A 24416-nucleotide genomic window follows, 5' to 3' on the forward strand; every position below is an offset into this window, starting at 1 on the left:
CATTTAAAGCCACGTCACTTCATTTTTCCAAGTGAAATGATTTGATTTTTAACTTGCTTGATCCAAAATAACCAAGGACTTAATTTTTGACCTCTCTAGCCATGTGACATAGAACAGTCAGGTTCTCAATGTTCAACAGCTCTTATTTCCTTAGGTAGCATAACTTTGGCATTTGACTCTGCCATGCTAACAAAATAGATCTGGGAGGATTTAGTTTTGTTCTAAAATGTATCTACTCTAGAAATAGGTGAGGGCGATTGAGAGGTACAGACTTCCAGTTACAAAATAAATGAGTCATGGGGAATGAAATGGACAGCATGGGAAATACAGCCAATAATATTCTTCAAATATGTGTATGGCATGGTGACAGATGGTAGCTAGACTGAGCCTAGTGATCATTTTGTAATGTAAAGAAATATCAAATCACTATGCTGTGCACCTAGAAGACAATATTGAAGGAAAATCATACTTCAATAATGGATGGATGGATCAACTCTAATAAAGACAACAGCAACACTATTTCTAGTAAAAAGTAAACAATAAAGCAAATTGTTCTTCAGCCTGAGGATACATTCTTTTTGACAGGGACCATTTTTAAAGTCTTCATTGAATTTGTTACAGTATTGCTGGCCTTCCCTGGTAGCTCAGAAGGTAAAGCATCTGCCTGCAATGCAGGAGACCCGGCTTCAATCCTTGGGTTGGGAAGATCCCCTGGAGAAGGAAATGGCAACCAACTCCAGTATTCTTGCCTGGAGCATCCCATAGACGGAGGAGCCTGGTAGGCTAGAGCCCACGGGGTCGCAAAGAGTCAGACATGACGGAGCAACTTCACTTTCATAGTACTGCTACTGTTTTATGTTTTGACTTTCTGGCAGCAAGGCATGTGGGATCTTAGCTCCCAGACCAGGGATTGAACCCACAACCCCTGCTTTGGAAGGTGAAGTCTTAGCCACTGGACAGCCAGGGAGGTTCCCTGAGAGCATTTTTTGTTTTATAAAAGGAAAATGAACATCTCTCACTACTTCATGGTCTTAACAATTCCCCAAACTATCCAGAGAACATAAATTCTTTAGTGTACGATTAATATTCAGCTGTGGTTGGATGGTGTCACCAACTCAAAGGACATGAGTTTGAGCAAACTCCAGGAGATAGTGGAGGCCAAGGGTCTTGAAGAGTCAGACACGACTTAGTGACTGGACGACTACAACAACAACATGAATGAGTCAGCAACTTCTAGATGACTATTCTTTACCCAGGAGAAAAAAAAAAAGAATCCCAGCTTGGCTTTTTTCCATCAAATAACTGGCTCTTTCCCAATTACTCACATAACTCAAGTTTGCTTAAGTAATGTCAGCTAATTTGATTATATTATTCAAGACTAAATCATGAAGGCAAATGAAATATAATTAATTCCAAAGCAAATGTATCTATTTTACTGTTCCATACTCAAGGGGGTTATTGAGTGATTGCTTCACCCCATTGCTGTGCATATTAAAATTGTGTTGGGGGTTTCCCAGGTGGCTCCGTGGTAAAGAATCTGCCTGTCAATGCAGGAGACACGGGTTCAATCCCTGAGCTGGGAAGATGGGCAATCCACTCCAGTATTCTTGCCTAGGAAATCCCATGGACAGAAGAGCCTGGTGGGCTACAGTCCATGGGATCTCAAAGAGTCAAACAGAACTAAGCAACTAAACAACACACACACAGACACACACACACACACACACACACACACACACACACACACACACACACACTATCTATCACTGAACTAAAATTGTGTCAGTATTCAGAGGCAGTGGTCAGAGGGGCCCGAGGACTTCAGGAAACTTGACCATGCATGATGTATAGTGTTTTCTCCAAGACTGTGAAGAAAAGAAGAGAGAAGAGACCCCAGGTGATGCTTCAGAGCTGATGAGGATCACAAGCCATTTCCCTGCAGGGGCCCCTGACAACACTGGCCTCTCAAGCCTTCGAGGATGCCCTGCACTGAGCACTGAGGTTGGCAGCAGTCTTTTTCCCAGGCTTCTTGCAGTACAAGGATCTCTTGAGGATATTGATTAGCACTTTTGTTGAGATGGAAAACACTTAACACTGGAAAGAGAGTTATTCGCACATCTCCCTGCCACTTGGTCTGAGTCAGGTCTGCACCTTGGCGAACACAAGATGCGAACACAGGGGAAATCAGGAAGAGACCCAAGAATGTCAACTAGCGAATGCCCTGGATGTGTGATTGGAGACAGCTGGAGTTCATGGGCTCGTTTTTTGTCCTTCCTTTCCTCAGAATGACTGTTCGGTAAATATTATTTTTGTGTATTCACAAGGGGCAGAAATTTCATTTGGGGGACTTCCCTGGTGGTCCAGTGGTTAAGACTTCGCCTTCCAATGCAGGGGGTGTGGGTTCCATCCCTGGTTGGGGAGCTAAGACCCCACGTGCCTCGTGGCCAAAAAAACAAAACACAAAACAAAAGCAGTGTTGCAACAGATTCAATAAAGACTAAAAATGGTTCGTATCAAAGCCATATATATTTAAATATACATTTTTTTTTTTAAAGAAATTTGTACTGGGCCAGTCTGGCCTGATATCATCCCCAACTCAGTCTCTGTAGGCGTGTGGTCAATCTGGACCATTTTGGACCTGGTCAGAAGGAGGCCCTGCCCTGGGGTCCATGCTTTAGACAGCCCCACTTGGGCCCTCTTGGGGGCCATGGGGATGTGTCCACCTGGATCCCTGCCTCCACACTGTGCTCCATCATCACCAGAGGTTTCTCCCCCAACAGCCCCGGCCTCAGTCCTTGGGCCCACACAGGCTTTTCCCAGGGTCCAGGTGCCCAGGAGTCCTGGATCAGACTATTCTTGTGAACCCAGAACCTTTCCTCTCCCTGTTGCCTGGGAAGCATGTCACCAGGACATGCAGCCTGTCTTCACTACAGAAACCAGAACGGTCTCCCTGCTTCCAGTCTGGCCCAATGGACTGTCCACTCACCCCACCGAGGGTCTCCTTCACTCCCCTGTGACACCCCTCCCCTGAACACTAGAGCTCCTTCCCCTCCTTCCTTCAAGCAGGGGTGCCAGGTTTGGCAAATGAAAATAGAAGGCACTCGGTTAGATGTGAATCTCAGGTTAATGAATAAACGATAAGTAGGTTTTAGCATCAGTAGGTCAAATATCTGAAAATCAAATGTAACCAGGCATTCTGCACTTCATTAGGCCATCTTATCTAAGGGTGACTCCTCGGGATCCAGGGGGGCCCCTTCTCTGCCCCCCAACAACTCCCTGGGGTCCTAACAGTGCTGCATGTTACAGGTTATCCTTATTTTTTCAAAATGACTCAGCACAATGATAGGTGAAAGGAACAAGAACAAAAAGTGGTCTTGATAAAGATCAAGCATATTAAGTTCAAAGGCTTGGCTTACGGCTTTTCTTTAATATTTATTTATTTGGCTGTGCTAGGCCTTATTTGTGGTACATGGGATCTCTGATCTTCATTGCAGCATGTGCACTCTTTACTTGTGGCAGTTGCGGCATGTGGGATCTAGTTCCCTGACCAGGGGTCGAATCTGGGCCCCCAGCATTGGGAGCGTGGAGCCTTAGCCGCTGAACCACCAGGGAAGTCCCTAGCTCGGCTCACTTTTAACATTTCTTACCTAATAGATGAATTTAAGGCTACAGAAACTTTTACTCATTTCCATCACAACTGAGATATGTTACACGCTACTGTCACTGCCATCCATCTCTAGTTTGCACATGCACTGATTTCGTGGTTAGCTTTCAACCCGAAGGGGAAGAGGATGTTCTGCTAGTTTTTTGTAAGTCTCCAAGTGGATAGGATTTTTGTCTCCTTCTCAGCACCTTTGATTTGTGAGATGTTTTACAGTCAGAGGATGTGACCTGCGGGATTTATGCATTTTGGAATCTGATGAGATTTTCTTTCTGGCATAAAACATGGTCAGTTTTTTATGAACGCTCCAAGAGGGTTTGTTGGCACAAAGTTCATAGACACCTGATAGATCAAGTTAACAGTGATGGTTGATTTTTGTCTAATTGATTTGCAGATTTCTGAGATATGAGGATTAATATATTATTATGGTCGGGAATTAATTTCTCACTGTACCTTTAAACACATAAACTGTCTCTTTCAAAGCTATGTTTTAGTTGAATAAAGGTACATAACTATTTACCTTGACAAATTATTCCCTGCATAAATGGACGCTTTTTACTTTGCATTTTACTGGCAAGGCTGCCACCACTGGCTTTCTTTCTGTTAATATTTTCCTGGTATGTTTTTTCACTTTCTTATTTTCAACCTTTTGTGTCACTTCTTTCTGGTACATAGTCTCTTATAATCAACCTGTACACATATTTGTGGTGCAGTTTATCATTCAACTTGAAAATGTTCAGAAACAGAATTTAATCCACTCATATTTATTATCATGAAAACTGAAAGGGTTAGTCACTCAGTCAACTCTTTGTGACACTATGGACTATACAGCCCACCAAGCTCCTCTGTCCATGGAATTCTCCAGGCAAGAATACTATAGTGAGTTGCCATTCCCTTCTCCAGGGGATGTTCCTGACCCAGGGATTGAACCCTGATCTCCTGCATTGCAGGCTGATTCTTCACTGTCTGAACCACCAGGGTCTCACTATGATGAATACTATGTTGACATCTACTCCTGCTATCTTATTTTTAAAGATTTTTTGGTGTGGGCCATTTTTAAAGTCCTTACTGAATTTGTCACAATTTTGCTTCTGTTTTATGTTTTGGCTTTTTGGCCCTGAGGCATGTGGGATCTTAGTTCCCCAACCAGGGATCAAACCTACAACGCCTGCATTGGAAGGTGAAGTCTTGACCACTGGACTGCCAGGGAAATCCCTTACCATCTTATTTATACTTCTCTCTCTTTTGATTTCTTTTCCTGATGTGTACTGGATCGAGTGAGCTGTCTTGGCATACAGTACGTAGAAAACTGATTCTTCTCCAAACACTGTTGGCCACAGTGACGCTGTGTGGCCTGCTGGTCACTAGTCGAAATCTCCAGCTAATTCCTCACAAGATGTTAGGGGGAGGACTTACCCTCTGGACTAAGTCCCTGTGGGTCTTGAGCTTATTTCAGAAAGGGAGGGGATGTGCAAGGGCAGAGGAGCACCGGGGTAGAAAGGACACTTTGGGGAACAGACAGGCTGAAGACTCAAGGTGATTGCTTTAACCATGAATAGGGAAGATATCCCCTTAATTTGGTGTACCAAGCAAGTGAAGGAGGACACAGAAATTAAACATGGAAGGACACGACGCTGAGTGATGCAAATAGGTTTATTTGAACCTAAGTACAACCCACCCCAGCACTGGGACCCTCACTCCAACTTTACATCAGGAATTGCCTCTCCTGAAACTAACAGCCAGACTCAGTTGTGGCTTTGGCATTTTCCATGCATGGAGCTGACTCCTCTCGTGTCCAACCAGTCCTTCTGAAGGACCCAGCTGTTCTCACCCATACAGACTCCCTCGCGTTGTTCACAGGACTTTTCTCTTGCACCGAGCCCACTCTAACAGACCTTTCACCTCATGCCAACAGTGTCTTCTTTCCTCACAACGCAGCTCAGCGTTACTTTTTTTTTTGAACTATTTATTACCTGGCTTTCGGTTCATCCCAGTGACCCACTGCTGTTCTGACCTTTTAGGTGTCCCTTTGCCCAAGGTCCCTGCACAACAAATAACTGTGTGGCTCCATCAGGAAGTTCTTCCCAATCAGTGTTCTTTATCCATTAGAGTCACAAGTTAAATTAAAAAGACTGCCTTCCTCGAAAAACGCCTATACCTACAGGTACACAAAACTCTGCATACAGTTTAAGAAGGTTCTGGATCTCTTTGAGATCCATCTATAGATCCTGGGTTTAAAAACTCTTCAACACACTCTCCCACTGTAATTCATGATGCAGAGAAGACATGGGCCAAGACTAGCTTTACAGGGGAGGAGGCCAAGTCAGGGTGAATCCACTTTCTGAAGCAGTATGGGGGAGCAGGACTGATGGGGTACATGCAAAACAGGCTACAAATTGTGTAAATTCACCTGAAAATCATAAGAGCAACATATATGTGCTATTATCCTATTCTAAAAATGTATTTTATTTGCATCTATTATACCTGTTTGCTGTTTAGTCACTAAGTCGTGTCTGACTTTTTGTGACCCTGCAGACTATAGCCCATCAGGCTCCTCTGTCCATGGGATTTCCTAGGCAAGAATATTGGAAGGGGTTGCCATTTCCTTCTCCAATATTATACCTACATCTGAACAATGAACGCGCTTTGGTTCAACAGTCAGTCCACTGAGACCTCCACTGACACATGTAACAAACACAGGGCCCAGCAATCTCCGGATTTGCTCGTGTGCCTCTTAATATTTTAAAACAGAAGGTGAGAATGATTTATTTAAAATGTCTCTGTGTCCTTCTGACCTCGGAATTACTCTCGCTTATGCACACCAGGAGTGGGAACCAAGCGGTAACACCTGGAGGCCTGCCCGCCCGCAGGGTTTGGGTGACACTGGCTAACGGGAGCTGGAAGCTCTCCCAGAGTTTCTGAGGCCCTTGGAGGGTGTGTCTCAGCGCTGCCCTCTCCTGGCCCCACAATTATTGATGCGTGGTACTTGGGTGTTCTGCCCCACTTCAGTCTGGACATAGCATCTGGCCCTTCCATGAGCTTCCGTAAGAAATCTGCTCAGACTGAGCATCCCAGGACTTCAGGGGGAAGGATATTGTGGTCGCGAGGGTCCATACAGGACAGCGTGCAACCAGACACCACCCTACTCCACTGGGTCCCTCTCTAACTCCCTTCCCAAGTCCACTCTGTATCTTCTCGTCTCAGACTATACCGGGACACTCGAGTTCTTTGCTTTCTCACCACGTGGAGCCACTCAGCCTTCTCTGGGTCCCACCCCAAATGCAGATGTCCAGACCCATCACAGTGCTCAACAGGACAAAAGGACTCCTGATAACATGACTCATCTTCCTTAATAGGCAAATGGTATTAATAATATTATCTGTTATATTACTAAAGGTTAGACACTTCATGGGCTTTCCAGGTGGCACTAGTGGTGAAGAATCTGCCTGCCAAGACAGGAGACGTAAGAGATGCAGCCTCTATCCATGAGTCAGGAAGATCCCCTGGAGGAGGGCATGGCAACCCACTCCAGTATTCTTGCCTGGAGAAGCCCATGGACAGAGGAGCCTGGCGGGCTACAGTCCATAGAGTTGCAAAGAATCGGACACGACTAAAGTGACTTAGCACACAAGTACTTTATATGTGTTTATTTCATTTTCTCAAGTATCTCCCAGGTTAGGTTATTTTCAAAACCATTTTACAAATGATAAATCTGAGGTTCAGAGAAGTTAAGCTTAAGGTCACAGAGTAAGGGCTCCACCACCTTCAGGTTCCCTACCCCTCTTCAATCCATGGACCAACTCAGCAATACTGCTTATCCTGATAATCTGCCTCCCATCCTGTGATGGTATCAACCTCTTTCTCACCTCTTCCTCAGGGTTTGATTTCACCACTGAGTATTTTTTCTATCTTCTGATATGTGTTTTCACTTATTTTCAAATTGCTGAGGATAACAGCAGGCTGTACAGAAAACACTGCTTAATAATTTAAATTTGGGGGAATAACTGAAACAAGAGTTGGAAGGCCCCTGGGAAACCATCAGGAAACTAGGAAGTGAGCCATGACTTCTCACTCTCATACCTGAACTGCCAGCAAAAACAGGAGTGACTTTATAGGTGAATGTGAGTGCAAGTGTGACCTCTCTGCCACACCCCATTCACACCGAAAGGGCTGTCTGGATTACTCCCGCCTCAACCAGAAGTGGAGCATAGACTCGCCCCAAGAAGCAGATGGATGCCAGACCCACTATCGGAGACTGTGGCTCAAGTCTGGGCCACCACTGCTTAGCTGAGAGGTGTCAGGCCTTAGCAGGGGTGGGTGACAGCCATCAGGGGCCACAGCAGGGTTCGCAAAGTGAAACAAGCCTACGGGCAGCATGCAGATAACTGTTTAGTCACTCAGTCATGTCCAACTCTTTGCAACCCCGTGGACGTATAGCCTGCGAGGCTCCTCTGGCCATGGGAGTTCCCAGGCAAGAATACTGGAGTGGGTTGCCATTTCCTTAATACAAATACCAAAATGGGTCACACAGGAAATGTGAATTCATTGCTAACCTTTAAATTTTAAGTAAAAATCTGGATTGTTGGTTTTTGCTTAAAAGAGCAGACCACACGGGACCCTGAGGCCTGGTTTCCACCATGGAAACAAACAGCTACCACTGAGCAGGCCATCCTCTCAGGAGGGTGGGCTTTCTCCAGTCTGCCGCAGACCTCATGACTCCTTGGTCAAGTGCTTGTCCCCTGGGCCAGGGTGTCCTCACATCTTGGTTTGCTGGGATGGTCCCAGTTTAGGCTTGTTGTCCATGTTTGAGTATTAATAGCAACCTCCTCACTATATCATATGGTCACCTAGACATAATGCACAAGCCCACCTCCACCACACACACACACAGACCACCAAGTTCATACCACCATATGTCAAGCACAGAACCCTGTTATAAAGTGATTTTATTAAATTGATTTGGACATACTGTAGGTCAAATAATATTTTCCGAAGATAACAATTATGGACTTTAAAGCTCGACATAAAATTAGTAGCTTCAAAAGTGTTAGTCATATTCCCCAGCAACAGCATGATAAAATAATTCAACTATGTAGAAATATAGAACTCTAGGACTAGCTGGAAACTCGGAAATCATTTAGCCTAATGTCCTCATTCTGTACGTGAGAAAACTAGACTCAAAGATTAAGCGATTTTGCCCAAGCTCACATACCTAATAGTAATAAAGCTAGAAATCAAACCCATTTTTCCTAAAACTAAAATTCTATCAATGATATTTGAACTGGCTCGCTATCAACTAAAAGTCTAGGCTTTTCTCTAATGCTCCACACTACTGTGACATGAGAGAGTGTTAAGACACTACAGTAAATCGTAGTCGAGGAATTCAGGCCTGGAAGGGGCTTTATCAAATAACTAAGCCAGCCCTCTCTTTGCAAAAAGGAGGAAAATTACGTGAAGTGACTTCCCAAAGGCTTATTAACAGAGCTATCCAGATGAAAATTCAGATGGTAACACATGTACCCCCGCCACCAAAAATCCCATCTTCTACTTTCACCCACTCAGTTAAGTGCCCCTTTTAAATCTCCTTTATGCACTGAGGTTTTAGTTATACAAAAACCCCTTCCAGTCAAATAGAAGAAATTAATTCAAATATGAAGAGAAAATCAAGCTTTGTTTCATATTTCGGTGACTATCTCGGGCAGTTCATTTTCCAACCTCTCAAGACAGTGGACAGACACTGCTAACTTCAGAGCTTTCAAAAAGCCTTAATTTCCCCCAAAGACTTCCTGAGCAAAAAGGACTACATGTGGGAAATCAACAAAAACAGGAATGAGGAGAGAAACAAAGTTCAAAATTAGTTGCTTTTTGTTGTCATTGGGGACTTTTGGTCTTCTAAACATTCCTGGAGTTCCTCCACATGAGTTTTTAATATCAATCTAGCCAAAAAAAAAAAAAAAAGGGCCTATAAACGTCAGGATACTGAGCTTTCAGCATCTCCCCCGCCCCGCTGCTCACTACACTCACCGCCGGGCCGCGCCTTCTGCTCTGCCCACTGCGCACAGGGCCGCCCCCCTGCGAAAGCTGGGCACCTGCGCTCCGCAGCAGCCCCCGCGCTGCCCTTGCCCGCACAAAGGCCTCCCTGACCGCTATCTACCGCCGCCCCCCACCCCCACCCCCCCACAGCTCTAAATCATCACCCTAGGTTATTTTCTCCATAGCACTTAATCACTATCTCACACTACGTTATTTGTTTACTTGCTTATCATCTGTCTCCTCCACCAGAAGTCAACTCCACGAGAGTAGGGCCCTTGTCTGTCTTACTCAGTGGTATCCCCCGCAAGGGGCACAGTGCCTGGCACATAGGAGGTGTTCAATAAATACTTGTCCAATGAATGAAGAAAGAAAAGGAGAGGTTAACAGAGACACTCCTGCCTACAAAGGAACGGATATGTAATCCTACACATTATTGCCCAAAATTACATTAACAGAAACTATTATTAGGGACGCCTCCTATCATCCACTTCTCCTACGGGAAAGTGGCTCCACCTGTTACTAAAGGAGCCCCAGAGGGCAGTTCTGGATGGAGAAAAGTCCCAACTCCACTCACTTCCTCCTCCCTATTTACATTCAGCTATTTCCCCCCGCAAAAAAAAAAAACAAAAAATATTCAAGTTAAAAATATGTGATGTAGCCACTAGAAAATTAAGTCTAACATAGTGACAGTGATTAGCAGAATTCACAAAATTAAAGTTCAAGGGCGTGTATGCTTGCCAATGATTTTCTCTGACAGGTAAAGTGGCCATCATGAGTCACCTAAAACCTAAAATGAAATTTGATGCCATCTAGGAAGGGGTGGATATTTATGGGCATTTGGAGGGTACACGGGTAGAGTGAGTGCAGAAGTAATGGGATACATGGACAGATATGGAGAGGCTAAACCAAGTGGTAACCTCTGAAGTACCAGAACACTACTTGGTGGAAGCTGGCCGTTTTCAAATGCATTCACCGGTATGCTGGGATCAAGAGAAGGAAGGTGGCGAGTTCCTGAAATGGGGCAGTATCTGGGGTAACTTTTAGGTAAAGTGTAGACAGAAGGTGACTTGGGAGGCTGTGCAACGACCACGGTTTCCTGTGTAGTTATTCCACCAGAATCCCAGGAAATTCACACCCACGACTGGGACCTCACAGCCTGCCCTGGGCACACACTCACAGGAGTTTCAGATTCACAAGTTGTGCAACACACTTGGCATGAATCCAAAAACTCACCCTCATGCATGCCTCCTGGAAAACAATGTTCTTCTGGGTCCTGCTGTAAAAATTTCTTGGATCAATGTAGGTATTTACAGGGTTTTTCCTTCCTAGTGGCACTTATGGGTTTTAAGAATTTTTTTTTAACTCTTAGCAAAATGCTTTATATAACTGATATTTTGAGATGGTTTCTCTCCTTTGTGTGCACTCTCTGGTGGATGCAGAGGCTGGTGCTCTGACTGAAGGCCTTCCCACACTCATCGCACTTGAAAGGTTTCTCCCCTGTGTGCACTCTCTGATGGATGCAGAGGCTGGAGCTCTGGCTGAAGGCCTTCCCACACCCACAGCACCTATAGGGCTTCTCCCCTGTGTGCACTCTCTGATGTATGCAGAGGCTGGAGCTCTGGCTGAAGGCCTTCCCACACTCATAGCATTTATAGGGCTTCTCTCCTGTGTGGACTCTCTGATGCATGCAGAGGCTGGAAGTGTGCCTGAAGGCCTTCCCACACTCTTCACATTTAAAGGGCTTCTCTCCGGTGTGCACTCTCTGATGCATGCAGAGGTTTGAACTATTGCTAAAGCCCCTTCCACACTCACTACATACATAGGGTTTCTCACCTGTATGAACTCTCATGTGAATCTGCAGGTGTGAGCTCCAATTGAAGGCTTTGCCACACTCGTAACACTTATAGGGCTTCTCCACTGTGTGGATTTTCTTATGTCTGTTAAGTTTGGTTGTAGTACTAAAATCCTTACCACAATCGTCACATTTATAGACCTTCTCTCCTGTGTGGTCTCGCCAATGAATATGAAGTTCTGATATATGAAAGAAACCCTTGTCACACTTGTCACATTTATGGGGCTTCTCAGCAGTGTGAATTTTCTGATGCATAAAAAGATCTGCTCTCTCAGAGAAAAACTCCCTGCACATGGGGCACTTGTAGATCATGGTTCCTATTTGGTATCGTGATTTAGAGATTTCCTTACAATGACTACAGTTACAGGCGGCTGTCTCAGAGTCTCTCATTTGGCCATGTTGGCATTTATCTCAAGCTGGCTCTATGCGGGAGATCTGAGGTCGGCCTAAGCTTTTCCCTGCCTGTCTTTCCATGGAAGGTTTCTTCCTGCATAGTGTTCCTCACTCAGTATTATTATTGATTATAAAGTGACATGTACATCCACATCAACTCTGGAACTCGTTAACACAGCACTTTCTTTTAGATCCTGAGCTGTCAACATTCCAAGAGGCTGCCAAGGTGCAAACCTTTGTGCTTTTAAGCCCCTGGAATCTTCCTCTTGCAGAATAATCTCGTTCGTCTCACTTGCAGGGAAAGGCCTGCCCAGTGTCCCCTGTGGCCAAGGGTGTGATCCTGCGTGCTGGCCTCGGTCCTCGGGAGCCTCCCCTTGCAGAGTCACTATGACATCCTGCCTCCTTCGCATCAGACAGGAGCCTCCCAGGAAGCAAGCACCTCAGGTCCCGGTATGTCAGTCCTTCCTCGTGAGGCCTCCCTGCACAGCTGTCGCTCCAGCGGTCTCCTGTAATAGAAACGTAACACATACACTGAAAACACCTTTCTCATCCAGCAAATTGCCATGGATTCTATAATTAATTTTCAATAAGCAAGACAGCAGTGACACAGACCTTCTGTGATCTTGAGGAAGGAGCTCTATCTTCCACAGAGATGTGTCTCTTAAATTTGCAGGTCTGAAGAAGAGAATTTGTAGATATCATGCTCCCGTTCACAGCCCAAGTACATAATCCAATTACAACTGCTGACTGTAATTATCTGAGCAACACCAAGGGCTATTATTGAAAAAGAGAAGAAATCCTCAGAAGACCTACATGTGAGTATCAGAAGCAGCTGTCTACACAAAGGAGCAAGAAGGAAAACTCGCTCCACTTGGAACTTCAGAAGGAACAATGCTGCTGCTTCTGGAGCTGAAACACAATACTGAAGGGCCCTCCAATCCAGAGAAAGTAAATATATGACATGTTGGCATCAAGAGTCGTTCCCTCACTTAACTGTCCCAATGGTCTCCTGATGTTCTTAAAATCCCAATCCTTAACCTAAAACCCAAGGTCCTGCATGGCCCTGCCCCCACCCACCCCAACCTCACACATGGCTGGATATGTCAGCTGCCTCTTTCTCCTTTTCCTCAAGAAGGTTCCTGGCTAAGACTCTATTTAAATCTCTTATTTGATTCCTTCAAAGTACAGAAAACTTGTAATTATCTAATTGTTCCTTGCTTTTTGTTCTGTCTCCTGTGCTAGAAAGTAAACGCCAGGAGGGAGGAACTTAGTACGTTGCTCACTTATATTCTGGCCAAGCAGGGGTATTCAATGGATACCTACTGGATGCATCCAGAGGGTACTTAATAACACCTCCTCTCTCCTGTAGACATGTCCTGCTTCATTCTGGTACAGCAGATAAAGGTATATTTCCACTGCCTTATTACCAGACTTTTGATAATCAACATGGGACAAAATATACACCAAACAGACCCAGAAGAAAATCCCCAAGTACTCAGTCTGAAATCTTTTGAGGTTTAGGATGCCTTAGCTACATTTTTATGTCCTGTATTATGCTCAGCAAGTGATACTTCAGTTGCTTAATGAAATAAACAGATCTTAGAATGACATTCTCAATAATATGCTCAATACCAAGACAGGATACACGAGGGCTTGAGGAGGTTTCTTTAACATTAAAATCACAAAATAAGGGGACCTCCCCAGTGATCCAGCAGTTAAGATTCTGAGCTTCCAATGCAGAGGACACAGGTTCAATCCCTGGTCAGGGAACGAAGATCCTACATGCTGAGGAACATGGATAAAAAAAAAAAGATTGCAAAATAAACAGTACTGTTTCCAGATGGAAGTGTCAGGATAATTCAATTCATCTAAACAACCAAGGTTTCAGCAAAATATAATCAGTGTCTGAAAAATTATATATGCATCTATCCTCTGATCTAGTAATCACATTTCTAGAGATCTATCCCAAGATATACTGGCAAAATAGGAGATGACCAGTTTATTCACTGATGCGGCACCTGTCACAGCAAAACTACAGGCAGCCCAGGGCCCACCCACTGGGGAGGGGCTGAATCAACTATGGGGCTTCCTTACAGTGAACTATTGCTCAGCCATCAAAAAAGGGAATGCGGACGAGCACGATGTACTGACACGAGTAAGCCCAGGTGCTGGTGGTGGTGGTTTAGTCGCTAAGTCGTGTCCGACTCTTGCGACCCCATGGACTGTAGCCTGCCAGGCTCCTCTGTCCATGGGATTCTACAGGCAAGAATACTGGAATGTGGGTTGCCATTTCCTTCTCCAATCCCAGGTAATACTGTCTAAAAAAAAAAAAACAAGGCATAGAATAGTATATCCAACCTTCTATCTTTTATGCAAAAAAGGAGGGGAATGTGAATTATTTACATACATCTTTACATGATGTACAAAAGTAAACATGGAGAAGGATAATATGAAATGAATTTTTTTTAAAGTATAATTTACAATGTTCTGTTAGCTTCAGCTGTACAACAAGTGATTCTGTTATACATTTAGATAAATACTCCTTTTGGGATTATGGATATTGCAAGATATCGAATATAGTTCCTTGTGCTATACAGTAGGTCCTTGTTGCTTTCTATTTTATATATAGTAGTGTGCATATGTTAATTCCAAATGCCTATTTTATCTCCCCCACTCCTATTGTCCTCTTTGATAACAGTTAAGTTTGCTTTCTATGTCTGAAAGTCTATTTTTGTTTACTACAAAATGAATTTTTAAACAGGAGGAAGAAGAAAAGGATGAAGTAAAATTTCTCTGAATGTGACATTAAGTTGTTTTGGCTTTGGAAACATATGTTTATATATTCAAAAGCAAAATTAAATAAACAAAAAAAGCAATTCCTAAAATTTTAAAACAAAATGAAGAAAATGAACCTTAATTTTCCTGTTATCCACAAAAAACTTTTAAGTACAAGAGACTGAGTGTCCATTCTTAGAAGGAAATTCTGTTGATAAATAAAGCTGCAAAGAAGTTAAATTTCTTTCATGGTTTAACTGATTTATAACCAATGTATTTTCATAAAGTAAGATAATGCAAATAACTCACTATGGTAATGTTGTTAAGAACCAAGATTCGAAGTGAAAGAAGTGAGATACTGGCATAAAATCAAAATTAAGGAAAAAATTCTTATAATGTAAAATTTGATTTAGAAATATCAGCAGTGGTCCCTTCTCTTATGGAACCTTCTCCACCAAATGGCACAGGGATCTTTGCAGAGTGGCTGGTCTCAAGGCCAGAGCAGCACTTTACACAGTGAGCCTTGGGACACCTTGTTATGCCAGAATGCAAGGAGTCATGCCAAAGAACACAGATGCCAACTTACGAATAGGCTCCCATTGGCCAAAACTGGGACAACTGAGGGTCAGAAGGAATGATGAATGTGACCCATTGAAACACACTAAATATACAAAACCCCTGAATTCACAGTGACAACAAGGGGTGGGGAGGCACTGAGAAAGAAAGAGAGGTACAGACAGACAGAGAGACAGACTCAAGGCACTAGACTAAACTGAAAGTTACAGAATACCAACTTTTACCTTTTTTGAAACTTGGCAATTAAAAGGAAAGAATGAAGAACTCTTCCTCTATGAACTATCTTTCAAGAGAATGCAACAAGCCAGCTAGTAAGTGTGCAGCTATAACGAAATGCATGATTCAGACCATGGCAAGAAATGTAAAAACATCAGATGAAAGGCTGATCAAGAACTTCTTACACTTTTGAGGATCTGGCTATCAACCCCTGACCCCCTGATTGATGTCAGCATACTCCAAAAGGAGCAAATATACCCCCTACCTCCTGGTCTGATGCCACAGGAACCACACAGCTTCACCTGAAACATTCTTGCCAAACACATCTCCTGGACTCGTTCTTTATCTGAGGGAACTAGGAGGGCTAGGGAACTACCAGGACACAAACAGAAAAATATCAAAATGTGAGCCAGTCCACAGGACAACTGCCCATTTCTGCAACAAGTAAATGGTATGTATGGAAAAGGTGGGGGCGGGGGGTGGACTTCCCTGATGGTCCAGTGGTTAAGACTCTGCACTTCCAATGCAGGGGGCTTGGGTCTGACCCCTGATCAGGGAACTAAGATCCCACATGCTACACGCCATGGCCAAAAGAAAAAAGAAAAAGAAAAAAAAGTTGGGGGTGGGGGCTGCTCTAGATTAAAGATACCTGAGATATAACAATCAAATGTAACTTGAGGATCTACCTTCTTAGGAATTTGGTTCAAATAAGCCAGCTGCTAAAACAGGACAACTGGGGAGATGCCCGTTAGGGACTAGATATCAGATTACACAAGGAACTGGGCTCACTGTATGAGGTGTGATGATGCCTTTGCAGTTGTGTAAACCAATGCTTGTATTTTTAGAGATGGATACTGAGGCCTGTAACAATAAAATGATGTCTGAGATGTGTCTTAAAATGCTTGGGCTAAATAAAAACAACAGACAAAGCAAATGAGGGAGGACTGCTGTAACTGTTGAATCTAGGTGATGGATAAATAATGAATAAGACAATTGATCTCTTCCTTTGTGTATGTCTGTCATTTTTCATGATAAGAAAACTGGCTAATACTGGGAAACATTCTTTTCCTGCTTCTCCTGCAAGGACAAACTGACCCACGAACCTGAACACTGCACAGAGGTGCACGTGAACTAAGCAGATGCAACCCTCCAACGGCTGTGACCTCGGCAGTCCATCCTGAGCACACGAGTGTGTGCGCACTGCAGACATCTCTGGGGAGTGGAGGGAGGCTGCTGGGGATGAGCTAGGGACACGGCGAGCCGTGCTGCACTAGGCTCCTCCTTCCCTCACCAGCTCTTCAACCGAGAGCCATGTGGTTCCCCTGGTGCCCTCCCTTGGAGAGGCAGCGGCCAAGGTCAGGGCATCGATCCAGACAGGCCTCAGAGAGACTGGCTCTGCTGGCGACGTGAAACTCCTGCAGTCATCGTGCACGACCTTCCACCAGAGCGCCTCTGGACGGGGAAGTCAGGTACTGCTGTGCCTTCCAGGTAAAAGACCTGGGCACAGCTGTAAGTCTCAACGCACTGAGCGCAAGCCATATTCTGCAGGTAAAAGGCCAGGCAAAGAACATCCAGCAGACTTGCCATGTGACCAACAAGAGAAGGACAAACAGGCACCAAGGATCCCCACTGCAGCCTTTCCTAAAACAGCACCTGTCTCACTGCTTCTTCACAGACAAAGGAAACAGCAGACCAAGAGAGCAGGGAGGAATCACAGAACTCTACACACCGCAAGGGCACGATGCTCCCAAGAATCTCTCCCTTGAAACTGGATGTTTCCTATCCAGTGTCCCATTAAGGGCTTTCACGGGGACAGTGTGTATGACTGGGGGCCACCTGGTAGACTGGAGGAGGAAGGGGGGCTTGCACCTGAGGACGTCAGGCACCACCACAGGCCATGTCCCGTCTCTCCACAAGACCTTGGGGCACCATCAGCAAGTCCGTGCCTTCAACCTGCATGTGAGAAGACCTTTCAAATAAGAAAGGTGCAGGCTGGCAAAGAACTGAGAGGAAAAGGGTTTTAAGTAGCCCAACTGCCCTGAACCCCACCTTTCATGAAAAGGAGTTTCTTCCCTCCCTGCGGTCTGTCCATCAGGAGATTTGCCTCATGTCAACCTTGTGACACCAACACCACCTCATCAATACCTGTCCTCCAGGTCACTTAAAAGTAAGGGATCTAGGTGAATAAACAACCGTGGCTGAAACACAAGGAAGTTAAAAAACAAGTAAGCCCTAAATACAAAGAAACTACATCCTGAAAGAACAAAAGGTCTGGGCCCTGGCACAGGATAAGGGTCACTTGGAGACGGAGATGCAGGATTAACGGGCCAGGAGGACGGGGCTGTTGCCCTTGGAGGGCTGATCGGGCCACATGCTCCCAAGTCTAGACACAGTTCAACCGGTGCTGTGACCAGAAGGCAGCACTGCTGCTGGACTGTGGGGTGAGGCCTGGCATCTATTGCAGTGACCCTGACCTTCCTTGCAGGCAGCACGCTTGTTTCCTATGGAATCGGGCCTGGGCTGGGGGAGGAGGCACAGCGTCTGCTCATCTCTCTTGGAGTTTTGCTGACAATGGTTAGTGGGCTCCAGGGTGGTAGAGGAGCCCACTCTGATCCTACCTGCAAGGGGCAAAGGTTAAGAGGCAGGTACAGAGTGGGGACACTGCTTTTCTCTCCAAATTTCAGCCTGAATTTGTTGACGAACTCAAAGGTAATAGTCCCTCTGCCCTGAGAAGAAGCTCATGAGGCTGTGCTGGGGAGGGAAGACTGGATGTGGACTTTGAAACAAGATTATTTAAACATACTTCTGTGTGTGCCTTTCATATATTACTGTCTTTTACACAGCTGTCCCCAAAATACGATTCTACATAGGAGAAAACAGCAAACTCGTTTTTCATGGATTTCTTGTTAAAACGGTCCAGTGGTTACAGGACAGAAGGACCCAGCCTCCACAAGGCAGGGGCTGGAGACGAGAGGGAATGAGTGGGACACTGAGAGTCAGCACCCCACAGGGCCCGGTACTGGGCCAGCAGGAGGCACCAGCGCGGCCGTGCTCAGAGGACAGCCAGCTCCCCAACAGAGAGGCACAGGCTGGAAAAGGAGACGAGTGGATGCTTCAGAATGCTGACTTGGACCTAGACACACTCAGCACAGGCTGGCTGTGAAATCAAGATCAACCCCACGATTCAGCAGGAGAGAAAGCCATGCACACCTGTCAAGGAGTTGGCAGACAGAAACCTTGCCCTCAGACGCCGCGTCAAGCCGGCTGCTGTGGTGCGCTGTGTTGCAGGTCTGTCTACAGTGCTGTGGTTCCGATGGTGCATGAAGTATAGATAATTCCACTCTACAGTAGCCGACTCTAATACCCCAGTCAAAGCTACATCAACAGAAATCAAACTAACTCCCTATCCAGAACCAGACCTATCAGAACATGTGGCTTATGGTTCTGACATTCAGAGGGACAAGGGCACCCTTCCTGAGAAAGATAAAAATGGATAAAAAAAGAATTGAAAGAAAGACATCCCGATGCCTCCAGCATCAACCAAAGCTCCTACTACCAATGGCAGTGGGCTGCACCGGCCACGTGACTCATCTCCTCCCCATGTGCAGAGCAGGCAATTGTGTCCCGGGGCCTGGAGAAGGTTCTCAGATGATCAAAGCACTGTAGCTCAGATGAGGATGCCCCAGACTAATCAGGGTGAAAGAATCCCAATCAATTCCCAGTCTCTTAATTACTAGGAAGTGTTTTATAGAAAGATCCCAGTGTTCCCAGTTGCCCTAACACGTGTTGGTTCATGCCATGCTGTTGAGTGTTTGATATCTAAATGATAATCCAGCCCACCCAGAAGCAGGCCCAGAAGAAAGGTGTCCCTGATGCCAACAGTCCTGGAAACTGAACTCAGATGCAGGATCAGCCTGTGCGAGAGCGCAGGCACATGTTCCACACTCAGCTCCCAGTACTTGTCAGGCAGTGGGCTGCCCTCTGGAAGATCCTGTGATGAACACAGCCGTGGCTTCTGCCTTTGTGTGGCTGACAGTCTAGCAGGGGAGGTGACGGACCCAGTGGTCTGCGAGTGGTGCTGTGGCTGAGCAGGGCCCTGGGGACACAGCTACACGACTGAGGGGCATCCCGCCTAGTTTCACATCACAAGGAAGATGTCCAGTAAACTCTACTTTTAAACTGAAACTAAAAGAAGGAACCCTTTTGGAGAAACTCACCCTGGGGAAGGGCAAGTGTCTAGAGACAGCCAGGATGACCAGCCCTAGGAGCGCACTTCAGCACATGGGAGGCAGAAGGTGAGAGCGGGGGCGGGGGGTGCACAAGCTGAGTCTCTTGCAAAAACCCAACCCGTGAGCATGGAACCCCAAACAACCACCCAACCCTGGGAGGCTCAGTTCTCTGCAGCTGCTGTCCTAGACCAGCAGTTCTCAAAAACCAAGACTCTTGAGGATTCATTCCATAACCCTTACAAAACAAGATCAAAATGACTTTCAAGATAATATGAAAAGGTTGCTTGCTTTTTTCACTGTGCTGACATTTGGCTGGAGGATGCAAACGCACTGGCTGGCCAAGGTGCCCACTCCTTAGGCTCCTCACACAAAACCCTGTAGCAAAGGCACCAGTAGTTGAAAGATTCTTCACCAGTGGCAAAGGTTCACAGTAAAAAAAAAAAGTTTCACTTAAGAATATCCTTGAAGAAGCAATAAAAAATAATTCTTTAAATCTAGACTCTTTTATTGTATTTATAACATTTATGTTAAATGTATCATGTTCATTATATTGATATGAAATACACACACATATATTTTAAAGTATATTCATCATATTCCTGGTTAAAATGGAACCATATCAGGTCACGTACCCAAGCGCAGTGGCTGTCTCAAGGAAGAATGCTTGTCTAACTGTCTGAGCTGCAAACTCAACCAGCTTCCTCTTGACAGAGCGTCATTTTTACTTGAGTGACTACACACTTGCTCTGCAGACTGGGGTGCTGGGCAGACATCTCAGATAACAGGAAACTGATGGCATTTATTGCCAACTGTCAAATCTGAGCTTTCAAATGAAAACTGGGATCTGGGAAAACTCCTGTCTGTCACCATGGGCTCTCTAGTTTCCTGAGACTTGAAGACTGTCCTGATGAAACTGAAAGCAACACTAACCATGAGTTTTCTGATATTACACATAATGAAATGTATGAACATTTTCAGGCTCTGCAAAAAGTGAACTGATGTTGTCCAAATGACCACGTGTCAGGTAATATACATCATCGTGGGTAAAACATCTATTCAAAGTGCAGGAAGAGACCGGGAATTTTAACCCAGGATTTCAGACTGCATACTGCAAATAACCTGCAGGAAACCACCACTTGTCAAGTGTGATATCAGGTCACAAAGGAACTCACAAGTATCTGAAAAGGCTACTGAAACCCCCTTTTCAGTTCCTTTGTGAAGCCGGACGTCTTCACCTGCTTCAGCTAAAACAACATATTGCAAGAGACTGAGCACAGGAGTGGACAGAAGTGTTTATGCCACTCTTCCTACTAAATGCCAAATGTTTCTGGTTTTAGAAAATGTATCATTCTCATAAAAATGCAATCTGTGTTAATGTGTAATGAGTTGTCATTATTTAATACTTTTAAATAAATACTTTTGTAAATTTATGCTTTTGTAAATTAATACTTTTGTAAAATTTTAGTCTTCATTTCTATTGCAAGTATCGATGCCTATAATCCACATAGAAAGCCCTTTGAGGTCCTTAATAATACTTCTTGAAGTGTAAAAAGATCCAAAGCCCAAAAAGGGATTGAGATTCTATCTCAAGCTCACATTTTTTTAAAGCTGAAAGTATGGGAACAAACTGTAAGATGAACAATTAATTGCAGTCAGTCATTTCCACCATCAGTCATCATTATTCTGGATGTAAGATACTATAGATGTAACGACACTCCTCTAAAGTAACCCCAAAGTCAAGTTTTGTCCATAAGAAGACTGAAAAAACGAACACTACAAGAAACAATTCTCTACCCAGAGAGACGCTTTTTAAAGGATTCAGAAATTATCCCATTAGGCAGCAACCCCTGATGTGTTCCTGTAACACTTTGATCTCTGGCCCAAGGGCCTTGTGATTTTGTATTACCTTACACGGTTCCCCTTGGACATGCCAGATGCTGCTGTTAATGAAGAGAAAACATGGAACCTGTCCCCAGCATGGCTAGAAACTCCCAGCCATCGGGAAGTCCCAGAAGTCAACAAGCTCCGACATTACTCTGGCCACAGTACTACATCAAGGTACCTCTACTTGACCCTTTTCTACAAGTCTTGGAACAAAAGATAAATGGAAAGGCAGTTCGGATGCCTGGTGTCTGCATACTGCTGAGGAACAGGGCTAAGAAGTTCAAGGCCACCCCTCTCTGCATGCCACAGAGATCTGGGCAGACAGCAGAGGCGGCGTCTATCTCCTCACTGACCCCACTACTCCTTCAGAAAATTCCAGTCTAAACTACACATCACACAACGTAGTGTCGACCTAGATATTCAAGTTCCATGGGCCCAACCCACCTCATCTCTGCTCAGCGATCTACCTCAGAATAACTTAAGTGAGCAGTCACCCGTCACTCATTGATCAGGACTGTGAATGCCACACTCATTCTGTTTTGCTTCGATGTCACCATCGGTCCTCGAATGAAAGACACAGCAGCCTGGAAGACACCCACGCTGGCTGCCCAGGGCAGGCTCATGTCCCTAGAAATCCTTTCCAATTTCCCACACTTTTCCCAGTACCTCACTCCTAAGCTACCAAGGCCACTTTTCCTCTTTCTGGTCCCTCTGCACATGCCCTGGGCCGCCTCAATGGCAACGGTCACAGGAAGCCCCACCTTGTAAGGTCCTAGACCTCTCACCTTGGGGCTGGCTTCCCCTAACACTCTACAGAAGCCACTGAGGCCTGCACCTGGTTTGCTCCCCACACGTCTCCACCTGCCCTTGCTGACAAATCCCCCCGCCCAAGGCCCAACTGCCAGGCCACTCTTCTGAGATGGTACTCTCACTCACACAGGTGAACGCAGGCTTCCTCGTCTTTCCAGGTAACTTCAGCTGAGAGGGGAGCTTCACTTACAGCGATTCAAGCGCACGTCTCTCTCCTGGGCCTAAATGTCCTGTGGTCCAATCTCTCTACAGCCCCAGAACGCGGGCCGGGCTTCTATCCACCCAAGGGCCCACGCAGGTGCTTACACACTGCATCCCGTCACTGGAGTGCCATGACCTCAGAGCAGGGCTCTAGTCTGTCAGTCACTGGCCACTGGATGCCATTGGTGCAACATCTACTCAGCAGCACGCCCTCACCTATATTCCCACAGGCGCCCAACCTGGCGCCCAAGCGGCACTTCCTGAATACACCACTGATCATCAGTAGCCTGAGTAATTTAGAAGGACAATTTTCCCAAGGGTAGTGAGCTCAACTTTTCAGATAGGTCAAAGGAGGTTCTGATTGAGCAGGAGCCTCCAACTCAACTTTAACAACAACAGTGGATTTCAGGACACTTTGGATGCCTTCCTCTTGCTCCGCTCCCTCCAGCTGGTGAGAAAAGACTCTGATCCAGCATGAGTCCTGAGCACTAGAGGAGAACCCTGACGCTGGTGCCCTTCAGTCACTTGGCCAGGATCTCCCAGGGAGGCCACTCTGTCCCCACCCTACCCACCTTTCCTACTTGGGGCCCCAGGTGCGTGGGCTCCTCTGTCCCCACCCACTAGTCCTGCCCACACGTCCCGAAGCCCTACACACTAAAAGTTCTAGATTCCCTGCCCTCGCCCTTAAAAAAGTCCAGTGGCCAAGGACATGAGCTCTGGGTTTTATTGAGCTGTAGGGAAGAAAGCCGCTTTCCCTCTGTCCTTGGGATGACTGCTCTTTGTGTAACTTGGCCTAATGACTCCTAATGGAAAAAAGATAAAAGACAAAAGAAACCATGCCAGATTTTTCTTTAACTAGAAATTATCTCAGAGACTATGAAATGAGGTCTGGAGAAGGGCAACAAGTATGGAGTGAGTGATGCCAAGTTTTCTTCTGAGACTGAGAAAGAAGTCTCAACTGATGCCAAGTTTTCTTCTAAGTCTGCAAAGAACTGCCTGCCTGCCTGTGTGATTTCAGAGATAGAGCATGACATAGGGACGCACTCCTCCGCTCCCCTCCAGCCAAGTCCTCCCACAAAAATGACCCACAAAGAGACACAGCAGGGTGTGGGCCTGGTGCTGCCATTCGCTATGTGACCCTGGCTGATCTCAGACTGATCTGTAAAAATATGGATAATAATGTCTACAACACTTGGCTGTGATAATTAAAGAAGATAATAAGTGTGAAAGTACTTATCAGGGTGCCCGCAGCCTCGCTGAAGCCAAATAAATATGAGTTTCCTTATTTCCCTTATTTCAATTAATGCATGACACACGCATTCATTTGCCAAGAATGTCATTTCACAGGCTGAGGCTTCCCGAGCCCCAGCGGTGCCTCTCCCTGTAATTAGGGTTCCTCCTCTGCTCAGAGTCAACGTTGCTTTCATACCCTCGCGTCTGTCTCCTGCGTCTCCCAGCACTTTTCCCTCTTGACCCTCTATTCAAAGGGTCATTTTAAAATACACCTGACTGCAGTGACATCTCCTCACACTCTGAGCTCCCCCACCTCTTTCCTGCTCTTGAACACTGTACACAGAAATGCCCGCGGGACGGGACAGAGTGTGACTTGCTTTGGTGATGTATCACCTGAGTACCACATACAAGGCTCAAGTTCATCTTATCTATCTGGTAAATGTGTAAACATCTCTATACATTAGGAATCATAATAATTTGGTGGGTGGAACACTGGGCTTGCATGCGGTCCTAAGTTCAAATTCCTGATCCGTCACTAAACAGCTGTGTGACC

General features: G+C 45.4%; 2 protein-coding genes across 8 annotated transcripts in view; both read right to left on the bottom strand.

Annotated features, from left to right (window-relative positions):
- The window catches only part of RFLNA (refilin A), a 270973-nt gene that overhangs the window by 228793 nt on the left and 17764 nt on the right, over positions 1 to 24416 (bottom strand). The window lies entirely within an intron of this gene.
- Positions 8591 to 24416, bottom strand: part of ZNF664 (zinc finger protein 664) — a 33591-nt gene continuing 17765 nt past the window's right edge. For both annotated transcript variants that reach the window (XM_020901351.2, XM_020901350.2), the window contains exons 2-3: positions 12552 to 12614; positions 8591 to 12445 (exon numbers count right to left, since the gene is read on the bottom strand). In XM_020901351.2, the coding sequence (XP_020757010.2) occupies positions 11073 to 11936 (864 nt within the window). In that variant the 5' untranslated portion in view covers positions 11937 to 12445; positions 12552 to 12614 and the 3' untranslated portion in view covers positions 8591 to 11072. The remainder of the gene's footprint in view (positions 12446 to 12551; positions 12615 to 24416) is intronic.

The sequence above is a fragment of the Odocoileus virginianus genome, chromosome 12, assembly GCF_023699985.2.
Source record: "Odocoileus virginianus isolate 20LAN1187 ecotype Illinois chromosome 12, Ovbor_1.2, whole genome shotgun sequence".
In the NCBI taxonomy this organism is placed as follows: Eukaryota; Metazoa; Chordata; class Mammalia; order Artiodactyla; family Cervidae; genus Odocoileus; species Odocoileus virginianus.